Consider the following 24,462-nt stretch of genomic DNA (forward strand, 5'->3'; position numbering starts at 1 on the left):
GCACATCTTTTTTCTCCTTCTCTCCTCTATATCTCCACTGCCATCCCCTTCCTTTTAAAGGATAATCTTTGGCTAAGTGGACAACACATCTCTCTCTCTCGTTCCCTCTTAAGTGACCATCGAATAATCTGAGGATTCTCAGTTGAACCCCCACACAGACGGGGAGAGCGGATGGATCAGAAAGCCCAGAATGGAAGCCCTAAACTGGGTCAAGACAAGGCCAGCGCCTGGGTCCTCTGGGTGTGATGGGACCAGAGTGAGTTGGAGAAAAGGCGGATGCCAGAGAAAGTTGGAGAGAGAGCACCAGAGCAGATGGACATCATCATCCTTCAGTCTTTCTATCGGTCCATCTCTCTCTCTCTCTCTCAGGCTGAAGAGAAAAAAACAAGAGTTGGTTTGTTTAAAGCTCAGATAAAAGGATAGCAGATAGTGGGGTCTGTTGTGTTTTTTTTTTATCTGGACACAAACACACTAAAAAGAAGCAGAGAAGATGCGTCTAAGAAGGCAGAGGTTGGTTAAAGGACGTGACACCGGATGCATACACTCGCGCCGCACACACATATATGCAGAGAGTGTGCTGAATGCACAAGATTCACCGTGCCCCTTTACTGGAGAGAAAAGAAGTCCTTAGTCAGGTTACACGCATATATACTTGTCTGTTTTTTTTTTTTCTTCCTCTGTCCTCTTTACGGGTCAGCGGGTGAAAAAAGCCGCTGTCACTTTCCTCTGGGAGGCGTCAGTGACAGGCAGGCTGACCAGGATAAACTTCCGTACAGGAAGGGGAGATTCCTGCAAGGAAAAGGCCAGGAGGATCAGGAACAGCCCTGGGCATCACTTGTCCTCTGGCTTAGCTAAAGACGCTGAAAACAGCAGTGGGTGTATACTAGTATATGTGAATGTATTTGCACGTGTGCAGGAGGGAAGCTGGGCTTTGGAATGAGTAGGACTAAATATAAAAAATAAAAAAATACACACATAACACAACAAATGACACAAAAACACATTTTCAAGATGCAGACGTCCTAATTTTATTGGAATGATCCTCTCATTAATCATCATCAATCCCACAGGTGCTTTCCCTGCTGTGTAAAATACAAGCTGCACCTCGAGACAGGACTTTACAGGACTTAGAAGGGGGCATTATTCTTAGAACGGTTATTCATACAAATGGAACAAAAGACAGAGCGTCCTATTATGGGACTCTGTCCTAACCTCAGAGCTGTATCGGCACAGGTGCCACGGTGGCTCATTTATAGTCAGGTTAGCCCATGGCTGGGGCATGAAACTGCACACTCAGACTCACACTCATACTGTACACACACACAGCATGCAGCTGAGTGGAAGAAGCTGCTTATGGGTGTGTAAAGAGCCGATTACTCCACTGCTTAAATTGATGAATATAAAAAATTTGTTTGTGGTTGTACTTTGAGGACCTGACCAGGATCAGTTTTAGTAAATACTTTCCCCGGGCCATATGACATGGAAATGAATGCAGTGCATGATTGCTCATGCTTTTGCACGTGTGTGTCTATAATTTTGTGTGTGTGTGTGAGCATAACAGTGAGATCTTTTATCTCTATGACAATGATGCCACAAATAGGCACATGCCTCGCTATTCTTGTCCTCTTAAGGCTCCTCTGGCGTAATGGTGTGCCCTGGCATCCGCGAGGTTAGGAAAAGATTTGGACTTAGTGTGGTGAGTGGGGTACTTCTGTACACCCGTGAGCGAATACTTCTATCTGTGTGCTCATGCTAGTTTTGCTGATGGCTAAGGGGAAAATCCTGACACCGAAAACACGCCTCTCCTTTTTAAATTAAAACACACTGTTGCACATTAGTGAATTTTCTATAAATTGTGAGCCTTTACCTTAGAAATTTGATTTTGGCCGAAGTAATCCACTGTATCTGTTGCATGCCAAGTGACACACTTCAGAGTTGTTGTTTTTTTCCAAGGTGTGTTTTGTCTGGTTGTGCCTATAATAAGACTCTCAAGTGGAATGCCAAGAGCCGACCGCTGCGCGGTTGTTTGCTTTGCTTCTCCCTTAGCAGCAGTAAAAATCAAAGGAAATAATCAGCAGATAACCCAACACTTCACGCATTCTTTATTCTTTGTTCGCTTTTATGTCTCTGCTGGGTGGTGGAGGGGGGAGTTTAATGCTCTATTATGTGCCTGAACACTTGGCTCCTCTGACCGGGCAACAAAATCATCTCCTTTTCTTTCCAGAAACATTATACTTCCTCCAGAGGGGGTCATGGAGGAGAGGTGCACCTTCTCAGCCAAATTCAGCACACCCTGAGGTAAATGGAGCGGAGGGAGCTGATTGGCCCAGAGCACCTGAACCAAGTCGGCACACGACAGGATGAGGGTGTCGGCATCCTCCAGTTAAATGCTCGCATCCTGCTGTTTTTGCTGTTCTCTTTTTCTCCTTCTCCCCTTTTTTCCCTCTCTCATCCCATTCTCCAAGCAGGAAGTCATTGAAATGGAAAAAAAAAAAGCTAAATGAAGATGGGGAGAGGGTGGTGTGTTGTTCCAAACAAGAGCAGAGTCCTGCCCAACCTGTGCACGGCAGATTCTACAGTTCCTAAAGTTAGACAGAAGAGGAGGAACAATGGCAGGGATGGAGTGAGAGATGAGCTGGAGGGAGGGAGTGGGGTGGAGGGTGTTGGGGCATGCTATATGGAAGGGGGGGGGGTCTTCTCTAGGGTCATGCTCGGAGGGCGTCGGGCAGCACGAAAGGCAGGATGTTATGGTTTATTCAGCCCAGGAGTGGGTGTGACGTGGACAAGGTGCGCCTTGCCCTCAGCACCAGCCTCAATGTGATTTATAGCAGCCCTGGCAGACGCCTCTGTCCACGGGGAAGTCTGAAAATACTGAGAGTGTGTGTGTGTAGTTTATTCAGAGTATGTACTCGACTGTGCGTGGCCTCGCTTGTGTGTAGCTTTTCTACGTATATGTGTGTGCGCGTGCGAGTTTATGTGCGCATTCACTTGTGTACATGTACATGAACACTTTATAGGCTGCTGGTTTTTAACCTGTGGTTGGAGGATGTTCAAGCATGGCCCAACAGAGGATACATGCTTAGGCTACTCTGATTAATTACAAGCCACACATATATATACATAGTATATAAAAACCCCTGCATGATATAGGCAGAGTACCGCAATGCAATTAATACAGCAATGAACACAGTGTGGGGAGTTCATTTACTTTAAAAATGAAATACTCACTGGTGAAAGCAGTATTCAGTTTCTTTACATTAACATAAGTTATCAGTTGCATCAGTAAAAGTCCTGCCTAGAAATTTAAAGTATAAACATTATAATGCACCATAACCTACAAATGAATCTACATCAACTATAGTTGTCTGATAAAGGTGAACTGAAAAGTACTCTCTGAAATGTACTGAAGTGTACATATAAAATAAATGTGCAGTACTAAATAACTGGAAGTTCACTGACTCAGCTTCAGTTTTTTTAGTTGCTGAGAAAAACATCACTGTCCTCGTGCCGTGTGTGTTCGTCTGTGTCTCTGAGTGTTTACGGGCCCATTATAACAGCATTATCCTGCTCCCGACCCCTCCCCCCCAGCAGCCCAATCTCATGTGGTGTGAAAGGTCAGTGAGAGGTCAGGCAAGGTCACCAGCGAAAGGCCACTCTGGTGGAGAGGGCCTGCTGGGTGCAGGGCCAAAACATCCACGTCGGAGGTCAAAGGTTACAAAGATAGATAAGAGAGAGAGAAAAAAAAAAGACAAGAGGGTGCCAACAGGTACAAGACATGTAAATGTCACAGGAGAGCAGATGGATGCAAAGAGCTAAACTTATAACTGGAGACTTGTGTGTGTGCTGAGAGCAGCACTTCAGAGCTCCTACATGTCACTTCATACTCTACACCTCTTCACAGTGTCTAGGAGAGTGCAGAAAAGCTGAAGAACAGGTAACTGATCACTAATCGCTCTTAATTGCCTCAGTCTGCTAGAGAAAGCTGTATGTGTGTGTGCGTGTGTGTGCGTGTGCGCCTCTTAACCAACCATATAGTCGCAGTAGCTATTAAAAACTCATTAACCTGCGTTTTATTTGAAGCACCCTGCCCCCGTCCATCATAGTCCTAATGTATTTTCCGTGAGGGTTTTCCCTTCAGATTTAATTTAGCCACTCTTTGATTTTACGACTCGCCTCTGTTATTGTAGGATATCTTCTCCTTTCCTTGTAATTTTATTTTATGACATGGAGTGAGTCGAGTACAATACGCCCCCCGGGGAGGACCACTTACCTCCACGCCAACAAATATAATTACCGCTGATCAGAGGAGCGAAAACAGACCGCCGCTTATCTGCCACAGCCCGTGTTTTCTTTTTTCTATGTTTTCTTTTTTTTTAAGCAGCAGAGTATATTTGCAGCGGAGCTTAATGGCTGTGCCAAAGAAAAAAGGCGCAGATATGATTGTGCGATACTTTACTAAAAAAAATTGCACATTTATAAGTTTTTGTTTATGGCCACAAATTCTATGCACCACAGAAAAATTAAAAATGCACCAAACGAATCAATTTAAGTTGCTCTATGATTCGGCATCGCTTTTACGCACGATTTAATCCCGTTTCACCCAAATTACAACTTTTGACTTAACCCGTTATGCGTAAAGCGCCCATTTAAAAATCGCCTACACCGTGGGGCGGTAGAGAGCGAAGTGTACCAACTTTTAAAAAGATGATCCACAAGTCAGTGATCAAATTAAGCCAGCTTGGATGTATGGAGCTGGATGTGGAGCTGGGAAATAACCAAACGTGTAGCCAAAATGCCGCGTAAAGGTGGTTAAACGGAGTTTGGCGTGGATTTAACCTCGGCTTGAAATGTACTCAAAGCACCATGGAGAGCCAGATGTGACTGCGGCCTTGCAGTGAGGAAAATAAGCTAAGTCACCGCCAGAAGTAAACAGCTAAAGTCCTTTCGTGTTTACCAAGTAAAGTCCTCTGCTCCATGTTGACAGGTGAGAGTTCATAGGAGCAAAGTTGGTCCCCTCCCAATGGAGCTGTGAGCCTGAGTGTGTAACCCTCAAGAAATGGTGTGTGTGTGTGTATGTGTGTGTGTGTGTGTGTGTGTGTGTGTGTGTGTCAGACAGAGGGAGAGATAAACAGGGAGAGTAGCTGAAGGGCCTTTTTGACTTTGAGCGCACATAAGCCCTTATTTCATGGTGCCATTGTTTGTTTTAAGGACGTCTGGCTTAATACAGTTCCAGGCGATTTCCCAGCATGTATGTCCGCCGAAGCACCTCCAAGGCGCTCTCTGTGCGTGCGTGTGTGTGTGTGTGTGTGTGTGTGTGTGTGTGTGTGCCCTTCATTCCTGTTGACTTAGCCTAACTCCTGTCACAGGAAGCGATTTTAAAAATGTGGATACTTTGAAGGTTGTTCCTAAGACACGTGGAATTAACGCCGACTTTTAAAATTGGACTGCGTAATAATCTGCTGAACAAACGTCATTGCACAGATGATTTCGTGGATTAACTTAGGAACAGGACATTTACAATGAACTGTATGTGGGGGTTTTTAATGAGCATGACAGCAGCCGTATTCCCTTCACCCTCAATGAGCAGCATTCTTTTAATTGCCTATTATTTCCAGGCAGAGACGAACATGGATGTTTAAATGTTTGAAGCTGCGTCTGTAAACATCACGAGAGGTGTTGTTGAACATGTTTTTACTGTATTTCACTGTGTCTGGAAGTTTAAGGGGCCACGCGTGTTACTCTGTGAGGAAAAGGATGGAGAGAAAGAGAGAGAGAGTGTGTGTGTGTGTGTGTGTGTGGGCGTGTGTGTGAATTTAAATGCTTAGCATGACAGAACCGAAATGTTTCCATCTCACGTTATTGTTGTTGTTGTTATTTATCCTATCATTAGGTTGTTCGGCGTGTTGTTTGTGTATGCTGTGTATGTTTGTCATGACATTTGCTTCGTCGCCAATATCCATTCATGCAAATATTGAGCATGTGTGTGTGTGTGTGTGTGTGTGTAGTATGCTCTTGTCTCACTGAATGGCATTAAAACAGGCCACAGAGGATGACCAACTTCTCTCTCTCTCTCTCCCTCTCTCTCTGTCTGTCTCCCTCTCTCACGCACACGCACTCTCCTCCATAATCATCACTACTTGTAGCCTAGAAAGAGGGATGTGGGTCACTGGGGGAGGGGGGGACACGCTATTGCAGCCCTGTCGAGAACTAATATACTAATAATATGTAAATTGCTGTTATTGGACTACAACACTTAGACCTAATAGATGTTTCTTCTGATCAAACAGACTTCCCCCTTTTCAGCAGTCCCTGCCTTGACAACAGCCTCACTGCGTATTTCCCTGCTGAATCCTCATCCTTGTGGATGATGGAAGCTGAACAAGTCCTGAACACGAGGCCCAGCAAGAACTTAGAGGCTGTAAGAGACGCCTACTCACTTATTATTACAGTCGGGCAAATCCTGTATTCTCCTCTCTTCTGCCCTGTCTCCTAAACCTTTTAATTCAGGAACCCGGAGACCTCTCCGGAACAAAACAGCTTTTAGCGCTACCATCTCTCTCTCCATCTCTCTCTCTCTCTCTCTTTGCTTGTGTTTTCACAAATAGCTCTCCCTCTCCCCCTCTCTCATTTCTCTAAAAAACTGTGTCTGTGGAAAGAAATGGAGCTGTTGTAGGAGCTCATCAAGTCATTATCTGATTAAGGCCATTTTTATAACCGCTACTGCTCAAGAGATTGCTTCTTCTCCAGAATAATAACTGTTCTTTCGATAATAATTCAAGGAACTTAAATTCAGAAAAGAGACCTTGTTTAGAAACCTGTAAAATAATAATAATAATAATAATAATATAAATAATAATAATAATATTAGTAATAATATTAATAAAAGAAACACAGTTGACCCGCCGTTAATCCAAATTATTACACAGGAAAAATAGGCCTCTGGCTCGTCTCCACTCCGACATACCATCACCGTGTGCGCACACTTATCACCACTTAATTGTGGTCAGAATGTGATAAAAACGTACCTTTACTATACCTCTGGGAGGAATATTGTTTTCACTGCCTGCCTTCTTCTGCATTTGGGCCCAACTCTAATAAATATGTCAATAAGTTCAGCCATCAGTGCGCAATGCCAGCGCGCATTATCAGTCTTGGGCATCGAGGTGTGTCGCACTCGACCCAAAAGAGGGGGGAAAGTGAGTTTGAAATAAATACACGCGTTGATCCACCTGGAATGGGCCGCGATAAGAGCAGCCAGTGTTAACCAGCATGTTTCCTCTACACCTCATCCGAGTTTTCCTTTTCAAAATACGCGTTTCTTTAATGTCCCGGCCTATTTTTCCAGCCTGTGTGCGCACCGACGGTACCCAGGGGAGCCGAGGCCAAATCAGCCACAGGCCAGTGAGGGGAGCAGGGGACCGGGACACCTGCTTTGGAAAAGACACTCCAGACACTAAACTTTGCTGACTTCGTTGCAATTTGTTCGTCCTAAAAAACACTTGCTTGCGACATGGAAAAGAGACGCGCCTTTTCCTTTTTGGCACCTAACAGGGGGGCATATGGAAAATAAGATTTCTCGTTAAGTACTTTAGAATCCTGTTTGTGCAGGGGATAAAAAAAGAAGATTCAGCGTGCAACAAATGGATCCAACGTGAAAAACTGGAAAAAAAAAAAAAGGACAAAGCCCATCTGATATCTATAGTGGATGAAAAACTTCTGGTTTTATCAGATTGACTCATACAAACATATGTAACTTGATTCACCACTAACAATAATAATAACAGTTGTTTAATATGTTGTTTATGAAATACATTTAAATCGCCCTGCACGTTTAGTCCCAGGCGTATTGGTTCTTTTATTGCAGGAATGCGTGGTGTGAAATATGCTGATGAATGTGACCTAATATATAAATATCCAAAAGTATGGCTGCACTCGATGAAAATAAAATCTTCCTCAAACGCTCATTTCAGCAGCACAAAAACAATTATTTTTCTAATAATATTACTGAACATTTGTTGTGTGTGTGTGCGCCTGTTGTTAAAGGTCGAAGCTTGAAATATTTGCAGAGAAAACCGCAGTATCAAGTATCCAATTTGTCAGAATGCAGGAGGATTAGGTCGAGCAGCCGTCATCATTATATAAATCAGAAGCGTCAAACAGGTTTTTCTGTGGAAAGGATCAGGTGTCAGTGTCCACACGGTTCAGTGTTACAGGTGGGGAAGTTTTTAAATCGAGAAAAATCGAATTATTCCTTCAAATTCTTTTCAGATTTGCAAACACAAAGCTGAATGTTTTACTCTCCGCTTTTCCTTCAGTAATAATCTGTGATGACAGAACAGTCTTTACGCACGGGGATGTGTTAGTGGCAGCAGGCTGCGGATGCGGTGACAGACGTTTCATGATCATATTCGGCTCTTAACTGAGCATTTCACAAAGACACGTTTAGCTCCTCTCAGATACTGGCTTCTCTGGATAATCTGAATTCCAAAAACAAATCCGAGAGCCTCTCTGCTACTTTGCTTGTTCATAAATCAGACTTTGCTGCAACCAATGAGAAAACCCTGCACGTAAATTATCTCTACATGCCACGTTGAACCTCCTATACCCAAGTGACCCTCCACAGTTATTCTCTTTGAGATACTACAGTCTAAATGTGGAGTTGTCTCTGGAAAAATAAATTACATGGCAGTGTTTAAAATATAAATACTCTCTGCGCGTTCACATGAAGAAAATAACGTATTGAATAATGATTAAACATGACGGAGCTTGAATGGATGTGCGTGCGTTTTAATAGACTCATAAACAAAATCGAAACACGTCTTAACACAAGCGTTGGAAATGTTTCTAAAATAAACTGTTGATTTGTAATTTCCCTCCCACGCAGACGAGTGGAACATGTGTGGAAACATTTGTATTAAAACGGCACCAAACCGCCTGGCCCCGACAATTCATCTAATGTTGCATTTATCTTAAAATCATAAATATTTGCATATTTTTCTTACATGTAATGAATAAACCTACAACAGGGATAAACAGCCTCAAGTCACCCGTTGCCAACAAATTCACTGGTTTTATGATTTCATTAAATGATCCTTAAATTATAGTTATTACCGTATAATCAAGGCACTGACAGCTCATTTATTACACTATGAAATCACACAGCACCTATAATTATTATAGTCCTGTATATTTATAACTTCAATACGAGAATAAGATGTAATCTATGTGTTTTATGGCGGCTGAAGTAGTGTAATGTCAAAGTGCGTAACGATTCTTACTCGCGCAGTTGGTGATTTGAGAAGAAACCGATTAGTAAGAGTGGTATTTCCTTTTTTCCCCCCTGTCTCTCTCTCTCTCTCTCTCTTTCTCTTTAGTTGCAAGCTCAAGTCCCATTCTCTGGTCAAGTTCAGTGCGTTGTCCTCCGGACCGGACGGACGCTTCTCATTGGTAGGTTGCGACAGTTACATCACGCCGCTCGTGACGCGCACGTCTTCCTGTTTCCTTCAGCCGCGTCTTTAAGTGAATCTTAGTGGCGGAGGAGCGCTCCAGCATCCAGTCCTCTGCATCCAGTGCGCCTCGGAGACGCACACACTCAGTCTCTCTCTCTCTCCCTCTCTCTCTCTCTCTCTCTCTCACTCACCCTCACGCACTCTCTCTATGTCTCTCACTCCTGTAGTCACAGCAGAGGATAGAGGGAGAGACCGACGCACAAGAGCTCTTTTCATCTACTATATTTTTCCTGTTTTGTTCCTTTGGCCGGCGTCGCTGACTTTATTCCAGCTCTTCCTTCTCTGAGAAACTGTTACATCCCAGCGTCCTGCAAGCCGCCTCGCTCTGCGTATATTCTGTGTTTTCGCCGTAGGAGTTCAGGTTGTCCCCCCCCCTCTTCATCTACAGGGTAAGTAACCATGTCCTCGGATACCTCCCTCTCTTGTTCTTGTTCTTGCCTCGCCTGCGCACGGTGGGCGGAAAAAGAATAAACAAATCAACCATCGTTACCTGGAACATTTATTCTAGTGATCCACAGCTAATCGTATCCATACGACAGCGTTTGCTCGGTTTCGTTGCCCTCATCCTGACGTGCGCTAAGAGTTGCGTGAGCAGCCCCGTGTGTTTTTGCGAGGATGGTTTTGCGGACGGTAGCCCAGCCTTCCTCATCACAGCCGAGATCAAGTTGATTTGCAACTTTGCGAAGTAAGTTTGTGAAGCGTGTGCGTGTGTGTTTGTGTGGGGTTTTTATTCCCCCCCCCCCTAACACGTTCATATACAATACAAGTTAATTGGAGATGTAAACTTAGATTTACTTGTGTTTGGTTTTCTCGCGCGTGCGTGTTATAAAGCGTGAACGTGCTGTCACCTCTTTGTTTGGGTTAAATCTCCTTTTAAAACCTCCTTCACGCCTTTTTATCTGTATATCATCGTTTTTCAGGCAGCGACAGCTTCTGTTTTTGGGGAATTTGGCCCTTTATTGTTGTTCATGTGCTCCTTTTTTTTTTTTTTTTTTTTTTTTTGGTCTCTCAGATGTTTTGCCTCTTGGTGACCAGATGTGCAAAGAGCACAGCTCTCACTTTTACTGTCTCATAAAGCAAATGCACTTGGAGTTTCAGGTTTACTCGTAAAAGTTAGAGAAGCTGTATGTTGTCTGCAGTCCAAGTTTCAAACCTGAACATCACTCATTGTTTTAACTTTTTGTTAGTCAGTTGACTGTGAAAGGTTTAATTGTACGATTTAGGGTTTATAATAAGGATAGACTGTTTCCAGTGAGGATAATGGTTAAATTGATGAGGTGTGCACGTTGGACCCATGACCTATAGCTCTGTGTTTATGTGTGTACTTCATAGCTGCTTGAAATTGTTGGAAGGTTTTTTTTTTTTAGGAGCGAGAGAGAGAGAGTGCGCATGGGCAATGCGAGACAGGTGCGCCGTCGGAAAAGACAGGTGCTGGTGACTATTTCAAGCTCACTGTTAAGATCCTGAGGCGATCAAGTCAAGTTTTTTTTTTTTTTTTCTTTCTTAGAGATGTATCACCTCTTGTCTGAACTGCTGGATGTGACTGTCAAGACTTGGGCTAAAGCCATTTATCAACGAGTGCTGTTGCATAAAACTGGAGTGACTTCAGTAGGACGATTTTTATAAAGGGGAAACATTAAATTCAACCTATTCTTCCAGCAAATTAGGAGTTTTAGATTTTTTTCAATTAACAAAATGTTTCTCATAGTAAAAAACGTGTTACTGATTGTTGCTTGTGTGGTGCATTACACTGCACAGTTTCTAACAAAGCCAGCACTTAAGTTGTGTGTGTGTGTGTGTGTGTTTGTGTGAATGTGTCTGGGAGGCTTAGTGACAAGAAAGAAGTCTTTTCTTTTCTCATGCTGTGAAAATGAGACAATTTCCTTTAGTTAGTAGCAAATAAGTTGGAAGCGAGTGTTGTTAAATCTGAAAATTGTTCAAATTTCCCTGTTTCCTCAGCTCAAACTGAGCATATAGAAAAAATATCCATGACGTTTATTTTAGAATATTAAGCTTAAAATTAAAAACACATCTGAACCTGTCGTGTGACATTTTTGTACTTAAATTCTACATTTTTATAGCTACTTTGCAGCTCTGATTGCATCAGTGTATGATTTGAGAATATTAATTAAATACTATTTAGGTAAAAATTTGCTTTGTATTTGTTAGATTTTATGATTTTCCACTGAACCTCCGTGGGCTGATGTTTTTCTTAAAGGTGTAAAAATTAAGATATAAATTGTTGCAGCCACTTTTATGTCATTAATAAAACATTAACAATTTTATAAATAGAATAACCTAAAAAATATTAGATTTTTTTTTAAAAATAAAGACATTGTGATAAAATTGTTTCTGATAATATCACTACACTTGAGATTGCATGCGGTTGATATGGCTCTGACTATGACACTGCCACCGCTGCTTACATAGCGTTAATGATGCTGGTCTGTACTGACAAAACGTTTTGCTTTCAGAGGGGCATTAGGGTTTTTGTAAGAGCGCTTTAAGTTGCTCCTTGCCAGAGTTGACCTTTGTGACCTATTCATTTGAGCAGAATTAACTGCCCTTGCCAGATGAAAAGACAAACAAAAAACACAGAAGTGAGCTCATGCTGGCACCAAAATCAATAGGCCTATTTTGTGTTGCTTTTATGTGTCACTCCCCCCATTGCTTAAGATATGATGGCCATATTGATTAATGTGAACACAGGTCTTGCAATTTTAAATTACGAAATGTGTGAACTTAGTTTAAAAGCTGAGTATTTGTTGAAATGGCCAAATGATCATGTTCATGTAGTGAATATAATTTAGTAGACAGCGTACAGCGGCGTGTACAATGTGCATTGCCTCCCCTTCTACCATTTTTCACAGATGATCTTAACCTTGTTTCTTTTCATTTTACGCCTATGTTGGCTTAAAGCACATAAACATGGAAACGAGGACAAGTACTTAAGTAATTATCATAATTTTATGCAGCTTTGTGCTCCGTGGGAACTGGTTCAGTGTTGTGCGCCGTGTATCAAGGGACAGGATAAAATGTAGGACTTTGCCCTGGAATGTCGAGCCAAGGCCTAATTCTGACCCCATCTCGCCTGTTCCCTTTACTCTGCCATTTGTCCTCACTGCTTAAATGTAATCACGGATGTCCCTATCCTTGTAGAAACATATTGAAAACAACAACCTGCTCACATGAGACAAAACATTTCGGTTTATTTCCATAATGTCAGCTAATGCCATTCTCTAGAGGTTGATTGTTTCATTATAAAAAAAACCTTCACGCTTTTCTGTTTAATGTAGACTTAGTTTTGAAATGTCTTCAAAGCTGCCTGAGTGACTGAGTAAATTGGATTCAGAATTTTTTTTTTTTTTTTCAATTCATTTTATTTTTCACATTGATGAGTCTTTCATCTGTGAATTTCTGCCTGCAGGTACACAGGGGCTTTGATCCTAGAGGACTGGGTTTGTGGGATATGGCCCAATAGCTGAAGCCCGTGATGCCGGACCATGACAGCGACTCCCTCCTGAACAGACAGACCAAGCGAAGACGTGTGGACATTGGTGTTAAGAGGACCGTGGGCAGCACAGCCTCCTCCACAGCAGCAGCCACAACAGCAACCACTGATAACATTGCCCGCGCCAAAGCAGCCATTTTCAGTGCCATGAACTCTCTGAGCTCTCACTCTCACCACGGATCAGACACCGACTCCATGGAGTGCTCTGTAGTGCAGCCACATGGTGGGCCTGGCATTATATCAGCCAGCGACAGTGAGTCCAAATCCAATGTACTCCGAAAGCTACTGAAGAGGGCCAACTCATACGAGGATGCCATGATGCCCTTTCCTGGCACCACCATTATCTCTCAGCTTCTCAAGAATAATATGGCTAAAAATGGAGGTGGGCATGAGAGAGGAGAAAGAGGGGACAGGGGTGATAGAGGAGAATCAGGCTTCCCTGGATCAGGACTCTCCAATGCAAGTTCAGATGCTCCCCAAGAAGATGCCTGCAGCAACTCCTCCCAGGATAGCACCCCTCAGGAGTGCTTGTCCCCATTTGGCCGCCCACCTGGCCTGGCCCCCTTTGACATCGAACGTCTCAATGATGAACACCTGCGTGCCAAGCGAGCCCGTGTAGAGAACATTATACGCGGTATGAGCCACTCACCCAGTGTGGTGGTACCTGCTGCTTCCCGTCATGAGCGTGACCATGAGATGGATGGAGAACGGGAGATGGAGCTAGACTGCCCACCTCCTCAGTCTCAGCAGCAAGCCCCCAGCAGCCCACGGGGAGGTGAGGTGTGCAGCAGCAGCAGCAACAGCCGAGAGAACAAGCGTAAGCAGCGTCTGCCTCAGCAGCAACAGCAGAGCTTCACCCAGCTGGTGTGCCAGAGGAAGGAACAGAAGCAGGAGGAGCGACGGCAACTGAAGCTGCAGCTGGAGGACATGCAGAAACAGCTGCGCCAGCTGCAGGAGAAGTTCTTTCAGATCTACGATTCCACTGATGACTCAGAACACAATGAACTTCACAACGACATAGGAAACATGTCGGAGGACAGCCCAGCCCGGTCTGACACAGGTGGAAATGACCGGGGTGGAGATGACTTGCGCTCTGACAATGAGATGTCTGACCTGGACCCAGGACATTTCCTGGACAGGGCGCGAGCATTGCTTCAGGAGCAGGCCCTGCTTGCTGATGGAGACAAGCCAAGAAGAGAGGGGCTCAGCCGCAGCAAAGGACCAGGGGGTCCAGGCTCCTCAATGCATGCTGAAGGTAAACAGCTGGCAGAAACACTGAAACAGGAACTCAATTCAGCCATGACCCAGGTGGTGGACACAGTGGTTAAGGTGTTTGCCAAGCCTCCACGTCCTACACCCCAGCAAGCCTTCCCCCCGCTTTCCATACCTCCTGAAAGATTTCCCACCGCTGTCAATGGAGACAACCCAAACTTCCACACTGCCAACCAGAGGCTGCAGTGCTTCGGTGACGTCATCATTCCCAATCCACTAGATACCTTTGCCAGCATGCCCGGGATGCCAGGTGCCGCCAATGACCAAACCGAGGCGCTGCCCTTAGTCGTGAGGAAGACACCCGGTGAGCACCACCACCAGTCCTCAGCTGTGGGTGCCCATGGCGGTCACCACCATCCTGCTCTTCACCCCTCTTCACTCTCTGCTTCTATGGGTTTCAGCCCCCCATCCTTTAGACATCCCTTTCCATTACCTCTCATGGGCTACCCGTTCCAGAGTTCCCTTGGTGCACCTGCAGGTGGCTACACAGGCAAGGATCGCTCCTCACCAGACTCCATGGACCTGTCAAGGGAGACCACCAGCCTGAGGACCAAGATGACATCAGGTCACCATCTGGGGCACCACCATCGCTCTTGTTCACCAGCGCATCCTGGCAGCACAGCCGAGGGCCTCTCCCTGTCGCTCATCAAGTCTGAATGCAGTGATCTCCAGGACATGGCTGACATCTCCCCCTACTCAGGCAGCAATGTATCCTTTAAAACAAATCTCTGAGGTGTGTGTGTGTGTGTGTGTGTGAGTGCTATTAGGGGGCTAAAGAACAATAATAAATTAATGTAAAGGTTGGTGACTGTAAGATTTTATGTGGTCCAGTTCAGACCATCTCATGACTCTGTGTGTCAGAAAAGAAAATCTGATTTCGGGTGGAGACAGGTGTGAAACATGCCATCTGAACCACAAAGAGTTAAAAATCAAAATCTTTTTTGAACCAGTTTGAAACTAGCCTAAGAAATTGTTGATGAATCACTTTTCCTCCCACTGCTGTTCTCTTCTCCATTGTACTGGATTGTTGTATTTATTTTTATACTCATACCCCTTCCTTCTCACAGCACCGTACAGGCTTTTCTTCAATCTTTGATTCCTAAGTGCTTTAAAAGCTTTCTTGTCACATATCACTTACTCAGGAAGATTAGGTCCCCACGACATTTACTGCCCCAATTCCTTTTATAAAAAATGTCCTGAAAGAATAAGAAGGCAGATAGTATCCTGAAACTTGGCTCACAATGGTGTTGTATAGCTTCCCTTATAGTTTAACCCCAATGTGCCCCAATCATGCCCTGTGGATAAAGAGGCTATCCCCTATGGGAGGCTCAAATTGAATCCCCTGGGGACTCAGGACTAATAGCTTAAACAGATACAGTCACTTCCATCTCTGCTTCCTCTATACCACCTTAGTCCCTAAGTATTCAACACCCTTAACCCTTATGAAAGTTTGATTCGTGTCAAACTGACTGTCCGTACAAAGCTTTGTCTTGAAGTAATTAGCCTTCATCGCATGCTTAAGAAATTAACGCTACAGTTGTTTTACATGTTGAGGCTTTATTAGTTGAGTGGATATGTAATAGTTTGGATCCCTTATTTTTGCTATTGAGTGCACCTGAGTGCCTTGTCTTTTTCATGTGTGCGTCTTTTGTGTGTGTGTGTGTGCATGTCACAAAAGGTTCGCCTGAGGACTCAGCAAAGATGTATATTTATGATTGCTTGTGTTTTCTCTTGTGTTCCTCTTATCATCCATCGCTGTTGTAAAAAGCCCACAATCATTGTCGTTTCTTTTCTCTTTTTTTCATTTCATAAAGATCTGTCAACAGCCCGGGGGGCCCTTCGGCTGTTGCTTGGCAGCCAAATACTTCTTTTTTTGTTTTCCCTCCCTGCAAACCCCCCTCCTCCCTGTCTTTTCTTTGAAGCGGACGTTAACAGGTGTTTGCAGCGAGCTGTTTATCTTTCATTACCTCGCCTTGTCTTGTCTTCTGACCCAAGGGTGAACGCTTTCCAGAGATCCATAATCCTTTGCTTCTACTGGTTCCCGATGGAGGGATGAAAAGAGAAAAGGGAGAGAGAGACATACAGAGACTGAGAGAAAGTAGAAAACAATCAAACAATAACCACATATGCCAGATGCTGTGGCTTTCATTGTAGCATTTATAAATTCAGGGCATTAACAGATGTCTCAGCAACACATGTGTTGCTTATCTTTTATTTTCATCTTAAATTTTTGATTTGCAGCTATTCCACAGGTTTAGAAACAGTTTGGCATTTACAGATATGGGTTATTGTAATTAGGATGTCACTACAGTATTTTCACTGTCTGTGTTTATCGCTGGTTCTACTGATGAAGAATTTTTGCAATTTCTGTTGCCGTCTCTTTTTTTTGTTCTGAGCCTCAGAAGTCAGAGGCAGCTTGTCAGACATTTTGTGAGTTGTGTTCAAGTTCACCGGCTCTCTGCAGCTTTGTGGAGCAGATGGCTGCTATCATTTTCCTCATTTGTTCTCTGTCCGACTCCAAATTTTCTTGTCCTTACACCTGGAATTAGGAAGTAGAGCAGCTATTTCCCTCTCATGACTTTGGGCTTTGGGGAAGTGTTGTGAGAATGATGATGTCTTGTCAGATGTGGCAGGCGAACAGTGGGCCAGCTGGTACGAGTGCACCATCATGACAAAATAATAGCCTTACACGCCACCCCTAAGTCCAATCACAATTACATTTGCAAGCTGTGAGTGAATTGGAGATGAAAATGCCTCATCAGGAGATATGAAGCTTCTTAATTGTTGTCTGAAGGGAGGTGATATTGCGTTTATGGCTGGAGAGGTAAAACCTCAATGTATTTGTTTTAAAATAATTTTTAATTCCATTGATAAGAGGAAAGCAATGCTAATCCTAATTGAAAAAGCAAAAACAAATTAATCTAAATGTAAGTGCACAGCTTTCATAGCAAACAAATCCCACCTTGCCCTTACTGAAAAAGAGCTCTCTTTTTCTCTGTCTCTCTCTCCCTCTCTCCGTCTGAGGATCCATTGTATCCCCTTCACTTGGAGCAGATGGTGTGGTGTGGAGAGTGAAGTGCTGCTCTTTTGGCCAGGCCTGACAGAGTAACACCAGTCTGCCAGGGTTTCCCCCACAAGACCCTCACTGCGTATACAACCAATTCTCTCTCTCTCGCTCTCTCTCACTGAATCAGACAAAGTAGACAGGGTCTTTAAGGATCCAGCCCAGCGTGGTTCAACATTTGCTGGCTTTGCTTTGTAACCCTGAGGCCAAGGGCAATCCAATCTAGCAGCTGATGCCTTCTTCCCACTCTATAGTTATAGCTACATCTGGACACTTGACTGAATTTAACGATCAAAGCCACCCCTGTAGAGCATACATCATGTCAAGCAATGTATTTTGTTCACCGAAGTGTTAAGAGTTTTCTTGAAAACTTTGGGCTGTATCTTCAGTTTAATTAAAAGCGCCATCTTGTTCCTGCTTGATGAAAACCCTCGCTGAAACAGCCCTAGGTTTTAACATCCAGCCTGCCCCCATCCCTTTTCAGTGTCTTATCCTCCAGATTGATATTATCAGATGCATTATACGGCTGTTAATTCACCATGGAAATGGCTTGGGCTGTTCGGTGGCGCAGATGTGTTTCAGTCCCCCCATCACTGGCTGAGTCCAAAGCCTCAGAGGCCCTCTTCTCCTTCTCCTCCTCCTTCTTTTGCTCCTCCAAGGGTTTGGCAGCAGCAGAGAGGCTGGGGGGTAGGGGTGGAGCAGAGGGAGGAGGAGGGGGATGTAATTGAAGGTTGGAACCATACTATCCCTCAAGGTGCCCCCCAATAGCCCGACTCCATCGTCTCTGCCGTTCAATCCAGGCGATCCATTAGGAAGACAAGGCCTCTGACATGTATTTGAATGTGGCCAATGTGAGTGTGAGAAGGTTTTTCGTGTTGCTTAGGTCAGTGTCTCCTAGACCTTGTTTTATCACTGATAAGAAGCCAACATCACACAGTCATATTCAGGCTTGGCATGTGTTGTCGCCAAGCCATTAGGCCTTCTTGCCCGTCACTGGCGTTAACTGCTGTCTTTGTCTGTGATATGCAAATGTCTCCTTTTTTCTTCTTCCCTTTTTTTTTTTGGGTGGAGGTTAGTGCAGGGTGTAGGCAAAGGCGTTTGCTTACTTTGACTGTGAAATGAGCCTCCTTATGTAAAAGAATCGGCTGTACTGCTGGCCAGTGTTTTATTTACCATGACGCTCTCACACCTGATATGGATGATGCTAATTACAAGCAAATGGTTTTGCTTTGGTGCACTGTCTTCAGATGCCCCCCCACCCCCACCCCAACCCCCCCAGTAAACCTGCATTCATGCCTGAAAGGAAATTTGGTTACCCATCATCCAAATGACAATTTCTTGCCAAACTTACTGCCAATTATAATCAAGTACAGATGTAATAATATCAGCTGCTACATTTGCCTTATCTACTTTTAAGTTGTTTTCCCTCCAAACTGTTGTTAATGTCCTTAATTGCAGCTGTTCAGATCCAAGAGGGTCTCTCTCCCAATCATCTGAAGAAGGCCAAACTCATGTTTTTCTACACCCGCTACCCAAGCTCAAATATGCTCAAGATGTTCTTCTCCGATGTGAAGGTGAGTCCTAGCATGCTTTTTCACTTCAGTGTTTCACTTACTTTAAAAACTTTGCCTGAAATAGCGTTAATGTTCTCCAGTATTTACCTTTCGAATTTAGGCAGACATTTCCACAATCATCTCTTGTACTTTAAACTTCTTGAATTTCACTGTTTGAACATGCACCTGCTTTAAAAGGGGAAGTTTGATTTACTAATTGTGATGTGCCAGCTTCAGTTGCCGTGAACAATGTGTGCTTGTCTGTCTTGAAATGAGGCCCTTTCCCTCACTAAGTTATGGTTTTATGCAAAAGATGAAAGAAGAGGAAGTTGAATGGGTTTACATGAGGGAGCTGTAGAGCCTATGAGTATTCTAAAGATAAAGAGCAGGATGAGTAATGAAGGGGTGGAGAGGGCAGAGAGGAGGATGGAGCCTAGAGACGGAGGAGTGGTTATCTGAGCAGGTGTAGGGAGGATGGTTTGATAGAGGGAGGGGAGCGGAGAAAGAGACGGTTTAGGGAACATGGCAAGGATGAGCGTTGGATCCACTGGGAGTTTAATGAAGGAAATTTGGAAAACAAAGCACAATATATAAGCTGCAGAAAAAAAACAAGTGCAACAACACAATGGCCGTTGTGGTGTGCGAGGCCAAGTTTGTTCGTGTTGTTGTTTTGTGTGTGTGTGCCCCTCTCGGACCATACGGCGGGGTAAACACTGTGACAGATCCAGGCCACCTTATTCAAATCGCAAGATAAAGGTTCCCTATTCTCCCAGCTGCCCCCTCTTGGATGCCATCACCATCAGCCATTACTTGCGACTCACATGACTTTGTTTCGAGGTTGTCATTGGTTGGTTGGAAAACGCAAATCTGTAAGTGCAGGTTTGTTAGCCCTCGATATCACAGTAACCCACTACAATCCATACTTTTTTATTTGTTTTATCTTCTCTATTTCCCTGACCAAACATTCCCGTCGAGGTGGTCTCTTCATGAAAGGCCTCATCATATACTAAAACAAGGTCAAGATACTTAAGAGGATTATGAGTCACATTGATTTGCTTTTGTTTTTAACAGAGGACAATGGACTCTAGCTGTAAGTTAGCAGACATGTATGGGAATGAGACTATCTAATTAGATTCAATCAGGGCGGCCTCTTAGCGAGCTGTCCTCAGACAAAAGTCTTTAAGGCTAATCAGGTCTCAACTAATCAGGTCTTGACTGTCAGGAACATAATGAACGTGGGAAGTGGGCTCCCCTAACAACTGGGGGACGCTGTAGCTGTTGTTCCCCTTGATTAAGCTCCTTTTAAGATGACTGTGACTTCTTCTGACTTTTGGTGTTTATTAAATGTTTTGACAGATGTGTCATAATACCATTGTTGGTACGGCTAATGACAGCCTATAGTGTGACGTCACTGGTTTTAAGACATCTCATTATTAATGAGGGTTAAAACAGATTAATAAACAGATAAAATACAGATATTCAGTCATTTGAAGGAGGCAGTTCAAGTTACTGCCTTTGAATTTGGACCTCGACGTATACTAATATACATTTTCCTTTCATTTTAAGCAAAAGCTGTCTGACACACACACACACACACACACAAACCCTGTGGCTCTTTTAGTGACAAGCCTCAGTATTTGGACCAGTCATGTGCTGTGGAGTAGCGGAGGTCAGGAGGGTTTTCCCTTTTCTATATGTCATTCCTTCTCTTTTCTTTTTTTCGCTGATGGTGTGGCATGGTATGTGTGCCTCGGCGGGGCCAGGGAGAAAGAAAAGCCAGCCACTGGATTTTGAGTCGCCACAGTAACAAAAGCCCGCTTTCCAGGGCCGCTTTTTGTGTGCAGTCAGCCAATAGGCAGCCAGAGATTATCTCCCACAATTCACTCCTGCAAAAACAGGAAACGTTGGAAAGCCCTGATGACTGTGAAGGGGCTTACGAGAGAGAGGGAGAGAGGGAGAAAGAGCGAGAGAGAGGGAGGCCCGTACAGGCTTCTCTGTCTTTCAGCTCTCCTCTCCGGTTGTTCTGGATGTAGCTTAGCACTCTGAGGTCATCTGTGTGCTTTCTGCTCTATTGTTGACCACAATGTCGCTGAAAGTGTTGGTGAGAGACACACTTTGGCATTTCATCCGAATGCTTCTCAGCCAAACATGTTTATCTTAAACAAACCCAAACACCAAACTGTGAAATCAGTTGTATTCTAATATTAATAAATATTAGCTGATGTGTGCGCTGAATGAGTACTTTTGGCAGGCGACCAATACAGTTTAGACCAATGATGCTTAAGTGTTTTCCTATTCTGGACTTAAGTATGCATCTGTGCACATGTGTGTGTGTGCGCGCGGCACTTTCTAACTTGTGCTGTTAGCACTAAGCGCTGACCTTTAACAGGCTCTTGAGTGTGAGTGTGAGAAACACGCTCTCGCTGTCTCTCTCTCATCGGCCTCTCAGCCAGGCACACACACACACACACACACACACACATACACACACAGTCTCGTATGCACATGTATATGCTCAAATGCAGTGAGTTGGCTGAAACACTCACACACTCTCACACACATCCAAATTGTTCTTGCTACATCTCATGCCTATGCTTGCTGACCTCTGCCAGCTCTGATTAAGGAGCTGCAGTGATGTGCTTCGTTCAGCCGATTGTCTCCTTTTACACTCAACACTCTCGTCCTCAGCTGCTATCAGGGGGTCTCTGTCCCCCACCAGCAACTTAATGAACCAAGACTGCTGGAAGCTGTAGCGAGGACTTGCCAGTATTGCATCCCTGAATGTGTTGGGTGCAGCTGAGGTGGATATAATGTAATTTAGTGTGTTTGCCTACATGTACTGTAAATATTGTACCTTTTGTGCGCTCTGTGCTGTGATTGAGCCCCACTTCACTTGCACACGCCCTAATACATCTTCTCCCGAGCTGTCGGCATAATAAAGTAATTCTTGTCCAAAGCGACAAATCTATCCGTCACTCGGGTGCAGTGACACCGAAGGTCTCCTACATGAGCGATGGCAACTCTTTCACTGACTTTAATCTCAGTATAGCGTTTTGAAGCATCTATGCGCATGTGCTTGCACGGATCAAAACCAATTCACTAATATGTATGATTTACACCCACAATAACTTGTTCTGATATTATGCACAAGTGAAGGTTTAAACTTCACGGGCAACTTGAGTGTAGCAGTGTGTTTGTGCTGTCACACTTCAACCGTCTGCTACATTGTGTGTGTTTAAGAATAGCTCCTGTGCAGCCGACGTATTTGTAAGTGTCAGTAGTTTGTTTGTTTGACACTCCGATGTCACGACCCCAGCTTGCTGACTGCTCACGTTCCGACCCCACCCCCGCACCCCCACCAAAACGGCATTGTCTGACGGCGCTGACCTGCACCCATCCTTCTCTTCTCCATGCTCTCCCTCCCTCTCCTCCCCCTCCCTCATTTCCCCATTTATGCTCACCCTGCACTTTAGGCCAGCCACCATGCTACACCTCCTCTCCCACTGCCAAACAATGTCAAGCGGACTTACAGTGGCAAGAAAGTATGTGAACCTTTTGGAATTCCATGGTTCTCTGTATTAATTTGTCAAAAAATGTGATCTGATCTTCATCTAAGTCAAATATAATGTGCCTAAAGTGACACAAAAGAATTCATGTCTTTATTGAGAAAAAAAAACCTCAGTGGAAAAAGTACCCTGAACCCTGACCTCACAAAAGTTAATTGCAGTCAGGTGTATAAGCACATGCATGAGTTAAGAAAATTAGTTTGTAGGTGTGAACTAGACCTAACTCGACTTATGTTGAAGTTTTGTGGAATGATGAAACTTGGAGATTTAATTATTTGGAAAGAACACACTACATTTGGAGTAAAGAGCACAGGATATCATCATGAAAACATCATCATAATCATAAAGTATGGTGGAGGAAACATCATGATTTGGGCCTGCTTTGCTGCATATGCCTGGCCAGCTTATGTAGAAGGAATATAAAAATTAAAAAGATTATGACAGAGATAAAGCGGTTCTGCAGGAAGAAGTGTTAAGATTCCCCCTGAATGATGTGCAGGTCTGATCCACAGCTACAAAAAGAGCCTGGTTCAGGGTTATTGCTGCCATAGGAGGGTCAACCAGTAATTATTCCACTAGCACTATGAGGTTTTTATGGGTGTTCTTAACATGAAATAATTTTTTGTGTTATTATTTTAGGCGCATTATATTTGTTATTACTCTTGACTTAGATCAGATCACATTTTATGACAAATTAATGTGGAAAAACACAAAATTCCAAAAGGTTCACATACTTTTTCTTGCCACTGTATTCTTTTCCACTCCGCCATTATGTCATCCACTGATCATTCCAGAAAGGCATGGCCCTCAACTTTAGCCCCATCCCACCTTGGTCCAACTATCGCCCCTCTTTCTGATTCATCAACTTTTCTGCCAATCCCCCTACCCCCCACCCCACCCCCATCTTCATGTGCAAGCGTGTTTGACTGCCATCCCAGATCGCGAAGAGTGTGTGTGCATGTTTCTGTGTGTTGTCGAACAATAGCCAGCACCTAATCTCCATGTCAAAACCGCTCTGCCTCCCCAGCGAGCAGTCCGCTCAGCGTTTAGTAGCGTTTTGTCCCCCTATTCTTCCAGCACCACAAAAAGAGCAAGAGGGGAGGGAGGAGTGAAGGCCTGTGTGTGTCTGGGTTTCTGTTTGTGTGTGTGGACGAAGGGTGTGGGTGATGGTTAGGGGTATCAACTTTTCAGAAGCCAGAATTTTGGATTTGTGAGAAGAAGAAGCAAAGTAAAGCTGTCATTTGTATTTTTTTAGGGGTCGGATCTGAGTATTCACTGGGGCATGTAAGGGTGACTGCACTAACCTATCATCCTGAACCTCTGAGTCCCCTATCTTGGGGTTGGGATGTTTAGACAGTGTGTTTTTACTGCTGAGTCCAGGCGGAAAAAGAGCCGGGACTGGCCGAGGGTCTTAATAGGTTTACCTCGCCCTATTGAATCCAGCCAAGCGGCACAGATCAGATAGCCACATGCTTCTCTACAGCGCTTCTTTCTCTCTCTTTCTTTGTTTTGCTCTTTTTCAACTCCATTCTTGCTGACAGGGAGGTGCGGCGAGGGGAAGAGAATCAGGGTGTAATTGGTGAACGGGGTTAAGTACATGTTTGAGCCCCCTGTGGGCCAGGGCGCTTCAGATGATGACTTAATCGTTTTTCTGGTCAATTATGTGTTTGCGGTTGCCCCCCCACCACTACCTCTCCCTCCACTCTCAGGGTTATGATAGGGGGGAGCTCTGGTCCCAGTGGGGAGGATGAACCACACACAACCTTACTCTCACACACTCTCTCGCTGTCTCACTATCTCTTCCCCCCACCACCCCTGCGCTTGCTGTCTTTTTTAATGTCTCTATTATCTTCCCTCACTCGCTGACCTGTGTTCTCTCTTGCTTCGGTCTTTTATCTTTTTCTTTTGGTTCTTTCCCGCTCTTTCAAGTCATCGCCTCAAGTCTCAAATCCCTGATGTGACATGACTTGCTGTCTTACACTTGTTC

At 44.2% G+C, this 24,462-nt stretch overlaps 1 protein-coding gene across 2 annotated transcripts in view; it reads left to right on the forward strand.

Annotated features, from left to right (window-relative positions):
• Positions 1–8,668: 8,668 nt before the first annotated feature.
• Positions 8,669–24,462, forward strand: part of LOC113149260 (prospero homeobox protein 1) — a 28,354-nt gene continuing 12,560 nt past the window's right edge. Inside the window, exons 1-3 of one of the 2 annotated variants that reach the window (XM_026341236.1) lie at positions 8,669–9,898; positions 12,937–15,000; positions 18,823–18,930. In XM_026341236.1, the coding sequence (XP_026197021.1) occupies positions 13,003–15,000; positions 18,823–18,930 (2,106 nt within the window). In that variant the 5' untranslated portion in view covers positions 8,669–9,898; positions 12,937–13,002. Of the gene's footprint in view, positions 9,899–9,921; positions 10,195–12,936; positions 15,001–18,822; positions 18,931–24,462 lie in introns of those variants that run through there. The other variant, XM_026341237.1, reaches the window with a different exon arrangement.

The sequence above is a fragment of the Anabas testudineus genome, chromosome 24 (assembly GCF_900324465.2).
Source record: "Anabas testudineus chromosome 24, fAnaTes1.2, whole genome shotgun sequence".
Classification (NCBI taxonomy): Eukaryota; Metazoa; Chordata; class Actinopteri; order Anabantiformes; family Anabantidae; genus Anabas; species Anabas testudineus.